Source organism: Sapajus apella, unplaced genomic scaffold (genome assembly GCF_009761245.1).
Source record: "Sapajus apella isolate SASKATOON/1434 unplaced genomic scaffold, GSC_monkey_1.0 scaffold2, whole genome shotgun sequence".
In the NCBI taxonomy this organism is placed as follows: Eukaryota; Metazoa; Chordata; class Mammalia; order Primates; family Cebidae; genus Sapajus; species Sapajus apella.
Genome location: NW_022436942.1, coordinates 63,422,120 through 63,436,184, shown reverse-complemented (window position 1 = coordinate 63,436,184; position 14,065 = coordinate 63,422,120). Strand labels below are relative to the sequence as shown.

The window sequence follows — 14,065 nt, the reverse complement described above, 5'->3', positions numbered from 1 at the left end:
GTAACTAAAGGATAAAGGAAAACTAGCTTTTGTGGAGCCAAATTATGGATTAGGAATATGAAATGAGTTGTTACTTAATCCACACAAACCAAGGCATGTTGTTCCACCTATTTAACAGAAGCAGTAACGATGGCTGGGAGAGGTTAAATGATCTGCCTGTGTTCACACCACGTGTGAGGTTAAATGATCTTCCTGTGTTCACACCACGTGTGAGTGGCAGAGCCAGGATTCAAGCCTGTCTGATGCCAGCATCCCTGTCCCTCCCACTGGGCCATGCCACTGCCGTCCAAGCAAACAGGACTCGTGTGGAGGTCATGCTCGTCTGGAGTTCTCCCCACATTTTCTTTCAGCGTCAACAAAGTAATGGAACCAGAGCAAAATTTTTTTTTAAATAAGGAAGAAAAATCACCTTTTATGTATCCATGTTATACCGCCCAGGCCTTATCTGAACATATAGTTTTATATGTACATTTATTTTGTATTTTCACATGTTGTTTTTTACTATTTCTACATTTTTCAGAATTGTTTCTTTGAGTAACTGTGCCCTATTCCGCCATTTATTAACCATTGAATATTTAGGTTACCTCCCCTGCGTTTACTGTTACCGTTTACAGCAAACATTTTCATGCATACTGCTTTCCTCGTTTTGAATAATGCTTTAGGATTTATTCCAAGAATCCTACCTTTTGTCTTAATGGGAGTTTCCATCCAGTTAAATAGTAGAGGGCTACATTTTCATACTAATGGAAGCCTGGCATTAAAGGGTAAATTTAAAGTATGACTATATTTGTTGTTCATCTTTTAGTGGCATGGTAGAAAGAACCCCATTACATTTTTTACAAATATTTAATGACCCCAGAAGGAAGTCATTACAAAACTCAGTGGCTAAATAGCTTCCCAGGATCTGTACGTGTGGAGCCAGTGTTCACACACCGGGCACGGGGTACCTGAGAAGGAGTGGAAGAAGGTAAGGACAGAAAATAGGTTTGAGTCTGACTGGAAAGGCCTGGTGCCCTGCTTAGGGAGTTACAGGCAGTGGAGCAGAACGGACGGTTTTGGAAAATGGGCATCAGTCAGAACAGGGTGAGGAGACTGTTCTGCAGCACCTGGTAGGGTAAATTGGATACAGGTTGTGGGAAGAAGAGGGAGTACAAGATCCAGCAGGATGCTGATGGAGTAGCTGTGAAGCAGAGCATGAGAACTTGAAACAAACGTTTAAAAAAAAAAGATGAGAAAGAGGCAACAAGTCCGGGAAACACTTCAGCACCATAACGTAAGGATTTAACAGTTTATACAAGTCGCATGCTTTATTAAATGAACTCTAGGAAAACACTCCATGAAAGGAAGTGGAACTGAAGATCCAGTCAGTGAGGGTTAATCCCGTAGCTTTCTCCTGGGTAAATGTATCTTCTCTTTGTAAAGTTACAGAAATGTCTGATGTGCACAGTGGAGGGAACACTAGACCTGCAGTTGAGAGACATGGGTTCTAACGCTAGCTCTGCCTCATGTTATACACGGCTGGATGTCCCTGAGTAAGTCAGGAAATGCTCTGGGCCTTTGTCTTCTCAGCCTGTGACATATACAAGGAACTAGCTGACCTCCTAGGATCCTTACAGCTCTGATATGCCATCTTTCAAGGGTGTTGGCGTATAGTTTAGGAGGATTAGGAATTACAAGGTATGAGAGGTTTCCTAAAAAGACAGTTTGCAGCTAATATTTATGTTTTCAGTAACTGATTTTTTTCTCCCCTATTCTAGAATAAGCAAATCACTTTCTTAGACCAAAAGGACCCCACAGAAGGGACACAGAAGACTCCCTGGGGAAAAAAAAAAAAAGACACTAGTCAACCAGCTGAATTAGCCCAGAGATTGGATGGGTGACAGATGTGGCTGACAGATGTGGCTGCCAGATGGCCCCAGAGCTGTTGGGGGAGGGATAGTATCTCTCCTAGGGTCAGCCTACTAAGAATAAAGCAATGTTTTGATGACAGTGGGGGAAAGAATCAGAGAAATTGTGTTCTTGGGAACAAACTGCCATTTACTTCTAAGCAAATATCATGTGCGGCCTTCCCTCATTCTGCAGTTATTATATATCTACTGTTCATTCATTTATCCAGCTACTCAACAAATATTTGAGTTGCCCAGGCCTGGCCTAGGTAAGGAAACAAGAGATTACTGGGGAGAAAAGGCAGAAGGTAAGCACATACTGAATTAAAACAGGCGAAGAAGCACTGTGACGTTAAGGAGATGAGGTGCTGTCACGGAGGGTGAAAAAGAGACCCGTGCAGGGCCTGGCTGTGAAGATAATATTCAAACTGCAAAGTAAAAGATAAGATGTGGCCACTCTTGCAAAGAGCCAGGGGGATTCTTGGTAGCAATTGTGGAGGTAACAGGACAGAGAAGAGCTTAGCTTAGTGTGTCTGAGGAACTGAAAGGAGGCAGTGTAACAGGACAGTGTACACAGAGGGACATCATGGGGCAGGATGAGTGGGGGTGGGAGGGAGGCAGGGGCCGATCATAAAGACGCATGCGGGGAGCTGTGGAAGGGCTCTCCGATGGAGATAGAGATACCCACTTTCCATTTTTCAAAGTTAGCTCTGGCTGCTCTGGAGAACACAGAACAGAGCAAGTCAGTAGCCAGTGAGGAGGTGTCCCAGCAGCCCAAGAGAAGATCATGGTGGTTTAGACCAGGATCATGGCAGAGATGAAAAGTAGATGGATTTGGACTTACTCTGGAGGTAAAACCTATGGCCTTTTGATGGATAAGTGTAGAAAGAAAGGACAAATCGAAGGATAACTGCAGTCAGGGCTGAACACCTGGGCAAATGGCAAATGGTGTTTTTTAAAGAGAGGAAGAGTTCAGTTTTGGACATATTAAGCATGAGAGGCCTGTGAAATATCCCAAATTAGTTGTCAAGCAGTCAACTGATGATACAGGTCTGGAGTGCAAGGAAAATATCTGGGCTAGGTGTATGAATTGGGGACTCATTAGCACTGAACAGCAGTGGGCGAGGTCCTCTAGGGAGAGGCAGGAGAGGGAGGGGAAAGCAGAGCCTACAACAGAATCTTCAAGAATTCGGGCATTTAGGGTAGAAAAGGAGCCTGCAAAAGACATTGAGAGGAACATCAAGAAAGGTAGGAAACTCTAAAATGTGGCACCAGCAGAAACCAAGAGAGGAGTTCATGGAGAGATCAGCTACGTTAGATGCTTTAGGAAGTCAATTATGATGACTGCAAAGTGTCCATTAGAGCTGGTGACATGGAGATCACAGGTGAAACTGAACATCATGTCACTCCTATGTTCAGAGTCTTTGGTGGCTCCCTATACTGTTGAGTCCAGTTCAGACCCTCCCTGACGGTATAAAGGCCCCACCCTATCTTGATTGTGTTATCTTCCCTTTGACTCTCTGGGGAGCCAAAATCTTGGACCCACTTTCTCCCCTTTAAGCTTTTACTCATACCTTTCTCCAGCACTTACCATTTATTATATTATAACCCTCTCTTAAAGACAGGGTCAAACAGCAGATGTAACTCTCCCGTTTGGGGTTACTGAAGCAGTATGACATCCTTGGGATGCACTCGACTAGCTGTGAGGAGACCCCTGTTTTTAATCTGGCTCACCCACCAGGTAACTGAGCGCCTTCAAAACTGCTCAGTTTTTCCAGAGGCCTCAGTTTCCTTTTCTGTTAGCAATGGAGGTTAATAATGGAGGTCAAACCAAGTGGTCTCCAAGGGCTTGCCTTGCAGTGACCATCTACAAGCCTATGTACTGTGTTTCAATCCACATTCCAGTCAGGATGATAATTTGTCAAGTGGCTGTTGTAGTTTGATGTACTACATTCAGTTATTGACATGTTTGAGAAACAGGAAAATACTGACATATCAAATGAACAAAAAGATCACTGAGAGCTTTTTATGGTCCCGGCAATGAAATCAAACTACATGGATATTCTTTGCCGGTCAAAGGAGTTTACCAGCCTGGCTGGAGAGAAAATACTTTTAAAATGTTGAAAAGTTAAGTTACAGTATTCTGAGACTGGAAGAGAAGAACATGTTGGTGCCTGGTTAATCTCTCCACAGAGAGCACAGTGCTCAATGGGCCATGATGTCAGCAGTGAGTATGGGCACAGTGCGAAGTTCAGGAGGCACACAGGGCTGCAAGACTGGGCCTGTGACTAACTGAGAAGAATCACAGAAGTTCAGAGGAGGGAGCGGGGTGCAGGCTGGCCTAGTGGATGAGGAAGAATTTGAGCTGGGGTTGGAGAGTTGGGTGAGCAGCAGAACTGGGATGAAGATGAAAATGAGGAAAAGCATATGGTATGTGTAGTACAGCTCTCGTGGAGGGTGCATTAAAGGGGTGGAAAGGGAGGCTTTTGGGAAATTATAGCCAGATTGTGATTAAATGCCAAGCCAGGACCTTTGGTTCATTCAGCTAACATTTCTGAGTGCCTACTATGTGCCAGGAATGCATACGACATACCTATAGCGTAGGCCTTCCAAAACCTGCCTCATAGAGAGAAGGATGCCAACAGAAAATTAGTAGCACAATGCAGGATGCTGTGCAGCAGAGAGAGCTGCTGGAAATGAGACGATCTGAAGGTTTTTAGCCAAGGATATGCAGGAAGTTTGAAGAAGATTTATTTGTATAATGGATTAAGGGATTGACTTAAATCTTTTTGCCTTGTATTTTCATTTATAAAAGTCACCTTAGTCTTCAAAAAGTATTCACTTGATTATAAAAGCATAAGGTTAAGGGAACTGATTTTTTTCCCCTTCAGCCAGAACCTGAAAAATTCAGAGATGGAAAATGAAAATGACAAGATTGTTCCCAAAGCAACAGCCAGTATACCTGAAGCAGAGGAGCTGATCGCACCTGGAACGCCAATTCAATTTGATATTGTGCTTCCTGCTACAGAATTCCTTGATCAGAACAGAGGGAGCAGGTATGGGCTAAGAGAGGTTATCTCTGGGAGAATTTAAGGTCTCTTTTGTCCCCATCCATCACCAAAGACTTGCTTGCTATTCTGACTTCCAGTTCAATTGTTAAGTGCCCTTCTAGCTGCAGCTGTCATGTTTGTTCAAATCTGGCTCTTCCCCTAGGCGTACCAACCCTTTTGGTGAGACTGAGGATGAATCATTTCCAGAAGCAGAAGGTAAGTGACTAGTTTGGTGTGCTTATTCTTTCCCCTGCACAAAATGATAAGAGCCATTGAAATAAGATGTGAAATCATGTTTTAGAGAGCTACGATTTAGAATATGAACTGAAGATTTGTTGTTTTCTCTAAAAGTTTAGTAAGATATCTGCAATGGAGGCAGGTCTTGAATAAAACTGAGGAGTAGCTGAAAGACCACCCACAGCTATTTCACCGTTAGCTATAGCCTTTTTGTAGCATGGCGTTTTTGTAGCATAAAAATATTGTGAAATCTGAATCCGGTATCACATTCGAATGCAGTCTTGGTGAATTGGAAATATGCTGTTTCATTTTAGAAAACCAAAAGCACAAATAACTAGTTCTTGAATTTGAAGATAACATAAATAAATGATATTTAGGTCTTTCAAATTCAAACTTTTGATTTTTTACATTCTTATAATGTACTCAAGAACATATCCAATAGCTGGATGCGCTGGCTCACGCCTGTAATCCCAGCACTTTTGGAGACTGAGGCAGGTGGATCACCTGAGCCTAGGAGTTCAAGACCAGCATGGGCAACACAGTGAGACCACATCTATACAAAAAAATAATAATTAGCTAAGTGTGGTGACGGGTGCCTGTAATCCTAGCTACTCAGGAGACTGAGACATGAGAATCGCTTGAACCTGGGAGGCGGAGGTTGCAGTGAGCCAAAAACATACCATTGTACTCCAGCCTAGGCGACAGAGTAAGACCCTGTCTCAAGAAAGAAAAGAAAAGCTTTCTTTGGTCTTCTAGTTAAGGTGGCTGGGAGTCAGTTTTGTCAAGTTCAGCACTACCGTCAGCAGCCAGTGCTGACTTCCAAACATCACTGCCTTTCAGTGATGAAGTGATGAACCGCATGAGACCCAACATCAGATATTATATCCTGCAAATAAATTTTCTGTTGTAAGAGGACTTTATCAGTGAGCCACAGTAATGAACTTTCTATTGTCTAGTGAGCACTCTTTTCAGAGAAAAGGTACAGTGTAGTCACCTAGAGTCTCAGCGTTAGAAGGATGTTCATCTGGTACCACCATCATCTCACTTTATAGCTGAATCAGAGCCTTTCTAGTCTAATGAAGTAGTTCCAAACTGACAAAATGTAGACAATAGAAAACGTGCAGCTTTGGTAATACTGGGCTTATAAAAATGGTATTGAGAAATTTTGGTAGAAAGTCCTCCAGAGAAAGCAGGCAGAACCAGCACATCTGACATTGGTGTGCAGGTCAACAGCAGCAGGAAGTAAATGAGATCCTGAGGAGAAAATGCTGTCTTGCAGATTCTCTTTTGCAGCAAATGTTTATAGTTCGGTTTTTGGGATCAATGGCGGTTAAAACAGACAGCACTCCTGAAGTGATTTATGAAGCGATGAGACAAGTATTGGCTGCTCGAGCTATTCATAACATCTTCCGCATGACAGAATCCCATCTGATGGTCACCAGTCAATCTTTGAGGTACATTAAGTTTTATGTTCAGACTTTCTTATGGCATCAGCTAATTCCCCTTTTAAGGCTGATTCATCCATCTGAAATGTTAGCGTTGGAATATTTGTTTGATTGGATTAAATGAAGAGACTACTCTTGCTTTTGCACCCACCACTTTCTACATAAGATAGCCTGGAAAGCACTCCTTTAGAGGCAGGAATTGATATCTCCAAAAATTCAGTGGTGAGTGAATACTGTTGTTCACAAAGATGCCATCACACTAGACTTATTCTCTGTATCTCAGAGCTTGAAAACAGAAGGTTTCTGGTTTTTGTTTTTTCATTTCTGAGAGTACTATTTATAAAAGTAACAGAAAAAGCTTAAAAATCTGCCTAAATAACTAGGCCATTATAGAGAGAGCAAGCCATATTAACTACATGATTCAGGATCTGGGTTTCAGATAGGACTGAAGTCCTGGTTATGAACATGGGCAATACTGTAGCCACAGGTAGCATCTGCAGCATAACTGGCCTGAATTGAAATTTGTTTTCTGGGTTAAATACATACCAGATTTCTAAGATTTACAATGTAAAACATCTGACTAATTTTTTAGGTTAGTCACATGTCTGGTAATATTTTAGATATACTAGATTAAGTAAAATTAATTTCATCTTTTACTTTTCCCTTAATGTGGCTGCTGGAAGAACTTCAATTACTTATAAGGCATTCATTACATTTCTAAGGGACAGCACTGCTTTTGAGCCAGAATGTCTGTTTATCCCTGGCTTTGGCATTTCTTAGTTGTGTGACCTTAAGCAGGTGTTTTAGCCTCTGTACCTCAGTTTCTTCAGCTACAAAATGAAAATAGCTATTCACACCCTGTATTGTCATGAGGAATAAATGTGTTAATATATGTAAAACATTTACAACTGACTGGCACATGAAAAGTGTTCAATGGACGTTAGCTTCAAAAAAGGAACTAGGACTATGGCCGAAATCAGGATATAGCTTCTTCTTCTTATCATTAAGCCCATCCTTTTTATTTGTTATGAACCCTATATGGGAATTAAAAGTTCTTATTAATAAAACGTTATGTTTATTTAAAGCTTTTCCTTCAGTATGTCCTGGACCTTTTACAGAAATGGGCTTATGGTTCCTATAATCCTAACAGTCGTGGAATATCACCAAAAAGATCAAAGGAAAATATATGTAAAAGTACTATGAAAAACCACAGTGCATAAAAGTGAAAAGAAGACAAGCTGAAGAATGGGAAAAGTATTTGCAAATCCCATCCAATATGGATCCAGTACTCGAACCAGACAAAGAACTCATAAAACAGAAAACCCAGTTAAAAAAATGGACCAAGAACTTGAAATAGACATTTCTCCAAAGATGAAATGCAAATGGCCAATAAGCACATGAAGGCTGCTATGTGTCATTAGGGAAATGCAAAGCAAATCCAAAATGAGATATGCCACTCCACACTAATGCTATACACGCACACAAATATGTATGTGTGTGTGTGTATATATATGTTTATATATACACACACACACACACACACACACACACACACACATACACATTTTAATGGAAAATAAGCTTCTAGCAAGGATGTGAAGAAACTGGAACCCACTGCTGGTGGGAATATAAAATGGTTCAGCTGCTGTGAAAAAATAGTTTGGCAGGCTCCTGGGCAGTTCCCTAAAAGAATTAAAAACAGGTGTTCAAACAAAAACTTATACACAAATGTTCATAGCAGTCCTTTTCATGATATCCAAAAGGTGGAAATAATACAAATGCCCATCAGCAAATGAATGGATCAACAATATGTGATAGAGTTGAGCATTCCAAATCTGGAAATCTCAAATGCTCCAAAATCTGAAACCTTTTCAGTGCCACGCAATGCTCAAAGGAGATGCTCATTGGAGCATTTTGGATTTTGAGATGCTCATACTGGTAAACATGCAAATATTCTAAAATCTGGGGAAAAAAGCTGAAATCTAAAACAATTTTAGACACAGGATAATCTGTATATACATATGATAGATTATTATTTGGCATTAAAAAGAAACAGAGGACTGATACGTGCCACAACATAGATGAATGATGAAAACACTGTGCTGGCCGGGCGCGGTGGCTCAAGCCTGTAATCCCAGCACTTTGGGAGGCCGAGGCGGGTGGGTCACGAGGTCAAGAGATCGAGACCAAAGAGATCGAGACCATCCTGGTCAACATGGTGAAACCCCGTCTCTACTAAAAATACAAAAAATTAGCTGGGCATGGTGGCGTGTGCCTGTAATCCCAGCTACTCAGGAGGCTGAGGCAGGAGAATTGCCTGAACCCAGGAGGCGGAGGTTGCGGTGAGCCGAGATCGCGCCATTGCACTCCAGCCTGGGTAACAAGAGCGAAAACTCCGTCTCAAAAAAAAAAAAAAGAAAACACTGTGCTAAGTGAAAGACACCAGACACAAAAAGCAATATACTGTAGCATTCTGTTTATATGAAATATCCAGAATAGGCAAATCCATAGAGACAGAAGACAGACTAGAGATTGCCAGAGGGTGGGAAGAGGAATGAGAAACTGCTTAATGGGGATGGAGTTTCCTCTGGGATGATGAAAATGTCCTGGGACTAGATAGTAGTAATGGCTGCACAAAGTTATGAAGACACTAAACATCATTTATGGTCAATCTGACGCTATGCATACGTCACCACAGTAAACATACCCCTGCAATGGAATAGGTCCTGACACCATATGAGAGGTCATACAGAAAATCAGAAGATTTAAAAAGAGAAATTGATTCCCAGGGAAGATGGCCTAATAGGAACAGCTGTGGTCTGCAGCTCCCAGTGAGACCAAAGCAGAAGGTCAGTGATTTCTGTGTTTCCAACTGAGGTACCTGGCCATCTCATTGGGACTGATTAAACAGTGAGTGTACCCCACAGAGGGTGAGCAGAAACAGGGTGGGATATTGCCTCACCCGAGAAGCACAAGGGATTGGAGAACTCCCTCCCCTAGCCAAGGGAAGCTATGAGTGAGGGATGGTGCTATCTGGCACAGATACTATGCTTTAACCACTGTCTTCGCAACCTGCAGACCAGGAGATTCCCTTGGGTGCCTACACTGCCAGGGCCCTGAGTTAAAACACAAAACTGGGTGGCTGTTTGGGCAAAAACCAAGCTATCTATAGGAGTTTCTTTTCTACCCCAGTGACGCTTGGAATGCCAGCAAGATAGAACTGTTCACTTCCCTGGAAAGGGGGCTGAAGCCAGGGAGCTCAGCGGATCCCATCCCCACAGAGCCCAACAAGCCAAGATCCACTGTCTTGAAATTCTCGCTGCCAGCACAGCAGTCTGAAGTTGACCTGGGATGCTCGAGCTTGGTGGGTTGAGGGGCTTCTGCCATTACTGAAGCTTAAGTAGGCAGTTTTCCCCCTCACAGCATAGACAAAACCACCTGGAAGTTCAGACTGGACTGAGCCTACCACAATGCCGCAAAGCCGGTGTAGCCAGACTGCCTCTCTAGATTCCTCCTCTCTGGGCATGGCACCTCTGAAAGAAAGGCAGCAGCCCCAGTCAGCGGCCTATAGATAGAACTCTCATCTTCCTGGGACAGACAGAGCACCTAGGGGAAGGGGCAGAGTTTCAGCGGACTTAAATGATGTCCCTGCCTGTTCTGAAGGGAGCAGCAGATCTCCCAGCACAGTGCTCAAGCTCTGCTAAAGTATATAAGTGGAATCCGCCTTTGCTGCTTTCTCCTGTGGGCATTTAGTGTTATAAATTTCCCTCTAAACACTGCTTTCGATGTGTCCCAGAGATTCTGGGTCTCTGTTTGCAGATGACATGATTGTATATTTAGAAGACCACATTGTCTCAGCTCAAAATCTCCTTAAGCTGATAAGCAACTTCGGCAAAGTCTCAGGCTACAAACTCAATGTGCAAAAATCACAAGCATTCCTATACACCAACAATAGAGAGCCAAATCATGAGTGAACTCCCATTCATAACTGCTACAAAGAGAATAAAATACCTAGGAATACAACTTAAAAGGGATGTGAAGGACCTCTTCAAAGATAACTACATACCCCTGCTCAAGCAAATAAAAGGATACAAACAAATGGAGAAATATTCCATGCTCATGGATAGAAAGAATCAATATTGTGAAAATGGCCATACTGCCCAAAGTAATTTATAGATTCAGTGCTATCCCCATCAAGCTACCATTGACTTTCTTCACAGAATTAGGAAAAACTACTTTAAATTTCATATAAAACCAAAAAAGAGCCCATATAGCCAGGACAATCCTAAGCAAATAGAACAAAGCTGGAGGCATCATGCTTGACTTCAAACTGTACTACAAGGCTACAGTAACCAAAACAGATCTGTAGACCAGTGGAACAGAACAGAGGCCTCAGAAATATCACCACACATCTACAACCATCTGATCTTTGACAGACCTGACAAAAACAAGCAATGATGAAAGGACTCCCTATTTAATAACTGGTGTTGGGAAAATTGGCCAGCCATATGCAGAAAACTGAAACTGGACCCCTTCCTTACAAGCCTTATACAAAAATTAACTCAAGATGGATTAGAGACCTAAAAAACAAAAGAGCTTCTGCACAGCAAAAGAAACTGTCATCAGAGTGAACAGGGAACCTACTGAATGGGAGAAAATTTTTGCAATCTATCCATCTGACAAAGGGCTGATATCGAGAATCTATAAGGAACTTAAATTTACAAGAAAAAAACAACACCATCAAACAGTGGACAAAGGATATGAATAGACACTTTTCAAAAGAAGACATTTATGCGGCCAACAAACATATGAAAAAAAGATCATCATCACTGGTCATTAGAGAAATGCAAATCAAAAACACAATGAGATACCATCTCACACCAGTTAGAATGGTGATCATTAAAAAGTCACGAAATAACAACTGCTAGAGAGGATGTGGAGAAATAGGACTGCTTTTACACTGTTGCCGGGAGTGTAAATTAGCTCAATCATTGTGGAAGACAGTGTGGCGATTCCTCAAGGATCCAGAACTAGAAATACCCTTTGACCCAGCAATCCCATTATTGGGTATATACCCAAAGGATTATAAATCATTCTACTATAAAGACAAATTCACATGTATGTTTATTGCAGCACTATTCACAATAGCAAAGACTTGGAACCATCCCAAATGCCCATCATTGAGAGACTGGATAAAGAGAATGTGGCATAAATACACTATGGTACACTATGCAGCCATTAAAAAGAATGAGTTCACGTCCTTTACAGGAACATGGATGATGCTGGAAACCATCATTCTTAGCAAACTGACACAGGAACAGAAAACCAAACACCACATGTTCTCACTCATAAGTAGGAGCTGAACAGTGAGAACATATGGGCACAGGGAGGGGAGCATCACACACCATGGGTGGGGGGCACTAGGAGGGATAGCATTAAGAGAAATACCTAATGTAGATAACAGGTTGATGGGTGCAGAAACCACCACGGCACGTGTATACCTATGTAACAAACCTGCACGTTCTGCACATGTATCCCAGGACTTAAAGCATAATAATAAAAGAAAAAAAAGAGAGATCTAGGTTACCTCATTTAAACAGTAAACTTCTGAAAGTGACCCACAAAATATGCATATGTTAAATCTTCACTTATAAAGGAATTTTACAAAATACCTATGAAAGATTTTCCAACTTGAGGGAAACTGTTTATGATCTATATTCAAAAAATTATCAAATTCATACCCATTAATTTAAGGGACATAGGTAACATTTCTTAAGCTTTGTCTACTTAAATTCCTATACACATTTCTCATTAACTGTCATAACCACCTCTTGGAAGTGGGGGTTCTTACCACAGTTTTACAGATGAACCAGTTGTGAGAAGTCCAGGTGACTTGCACAAGATCAAGTGAGGAGCCAGGGTAGAACTCACCTCAAGTTTGTTGATTGTAAATCTTATGCTTTAATGCAAACTGTATTAAAATACAAACGTATTTCAAAGTGTAGCCTTTTGGAGAGGGGAGGGTAACAGTTTTACTGAGATGTAATTCACATATCATACAATTTAAATGTACAATTCTGTGGTTTCTAGTATATTCAGAGTTGCACAACGATCACCACAATCATTTTTAGAATTTTTATCACCTCAGAAAGAATACCCATTATCCCCTTGCAACCCACCCAGCCCTAGGCAACCACTAACCACTAAAATTCCCATTGTTATAGATTTGCCTGTTCTGGACATTTAACGTATAAATGGAGTTACAACCTTTTTTCCACAAACAATATATTTTTGCTCTTACCAATAAAATGTATAGTAATAATTTAAACATATAATACAGCTAGTGCTCAACTTACAACCACGGTCGGGACCGCAGACCGGTCCTAACACGATTTGGTCGTAAGTTGAGTAGGCTGTATGTATAGTTGAAATGGTGCACGTGGAGATGGTAGTGCTGCCGAAGCTGGTCCGCACTGTCGTACGCCCAGCTGGCCAATGTTTGCGCTGCCAGACACGGAGCAGTCGTGGCTAGCGATTGTGGTCGTAAAGTCGAATGGTTGTGGGTTGCATAGGTGGTAAGTCGATCAATTCCTGTACCATGTTAATTCTTCCAACACAAGTACAATACAGTAGAAATTTATGTCTACATATCTAAAATAGCAATAAATTCTGTTTTTTAGGATATATCAACCAGATTATTAGATGATGCTTAAAATACTGTTAAATATATTCTGAAGGCCGGACATGGGGGCTCACGCCTGTAATCCCAGCACCTTGGGAGGCTGAGGCAGGAACAAAACCTATGGTCAGGAGTTTGAGATCAGCCTGGTCAACATGGGGAAACCCCATCTCTACTAAAAATATAAAATTAGCCGGGTGTGGTGGTGCACACCTGTAATCCCAGCTACTCAGGAGGCCTGAGGCAGAAGAATCACTTGAACCCGGGAGACGGAGGTTGCAATGAGCCAAGATCGTGCTGCTGCACTCTGGCCTGTGTGACACAGCAGGACTGTCTCAAAATAAAATAGTAAAAAATAAAAAAATATATTCTGGAATACCTTCTTAAACATTATTCCTTTTATACCCAAACTGATAAGAGTTTTGTTAAAATCCCTTCACTATTCTCTCACCCCTACCCCATCTTTATAAGAATGTTAAATTTGGACTAAGTTGATCTAGCACTTCAGCGACATTAAAGCAGCCAATGGATGTTTGTTGAGAGGGAGGCTGTACAGAATATAATCCATATTATATAGCAGATCTATTCAGAATTATAATGCTGCCTTTTTGGGTAAGTTCCAGAATCCTGTGAAGTTAAATCTTCTACTTGCTATAATCTTTCATTATAGATACCCTGAGCTTTAGCTGCACAGGTTCCATAAATGGAGAAAGGAGGACATGTGGTCACACAGAGCTGTCTCGCCTCACCCTCAACCAGGCTTTATCT

General features: G+C 41.6%; 1 protein-coding gene and 1 long non-coding RNA gene across 3 annotated transcripts in view; both read left to right on the top strand.

Moving 5' to 3' along the window:
• The window catches only part of APPL2 (adaptor protein, phosphotyrosine interacting with PH domain and leucine zipper 2), a 62,051-nt gene that overhangs the window by 43,671 nt on the left and 4,315 nt on the right, over positions 1–14,065 (top strand). For both annotated transcript variants that reach the window (XM_032300027.1, XM_032300023.1), the window contains exons 15-17: positions 4,778–4,942; positions 5,100–5,152; positions 6,453–6,627. In XM_032300027.1, the coding sequence (XP_032155918.1) occupies positions 4,778–4,942; positions 5,100–5,152; positions 6,453–6,627 (393 nt within the window). The remainder of the gene's footprint in view (positions 1–4,777; positions 4,943–5,099; positions 5,153–6,452; positions 6,628–14,065) is intronic.
• Positions 7–1,835, top strand: LOC116566056. Its single transcript, XR_004275707.1, has 2 exons — positions 7–178; positions 215–1,835. It is a non-coding gene; the product is annotated as an uncharacterized LOC116566056 (long non-coding RNA).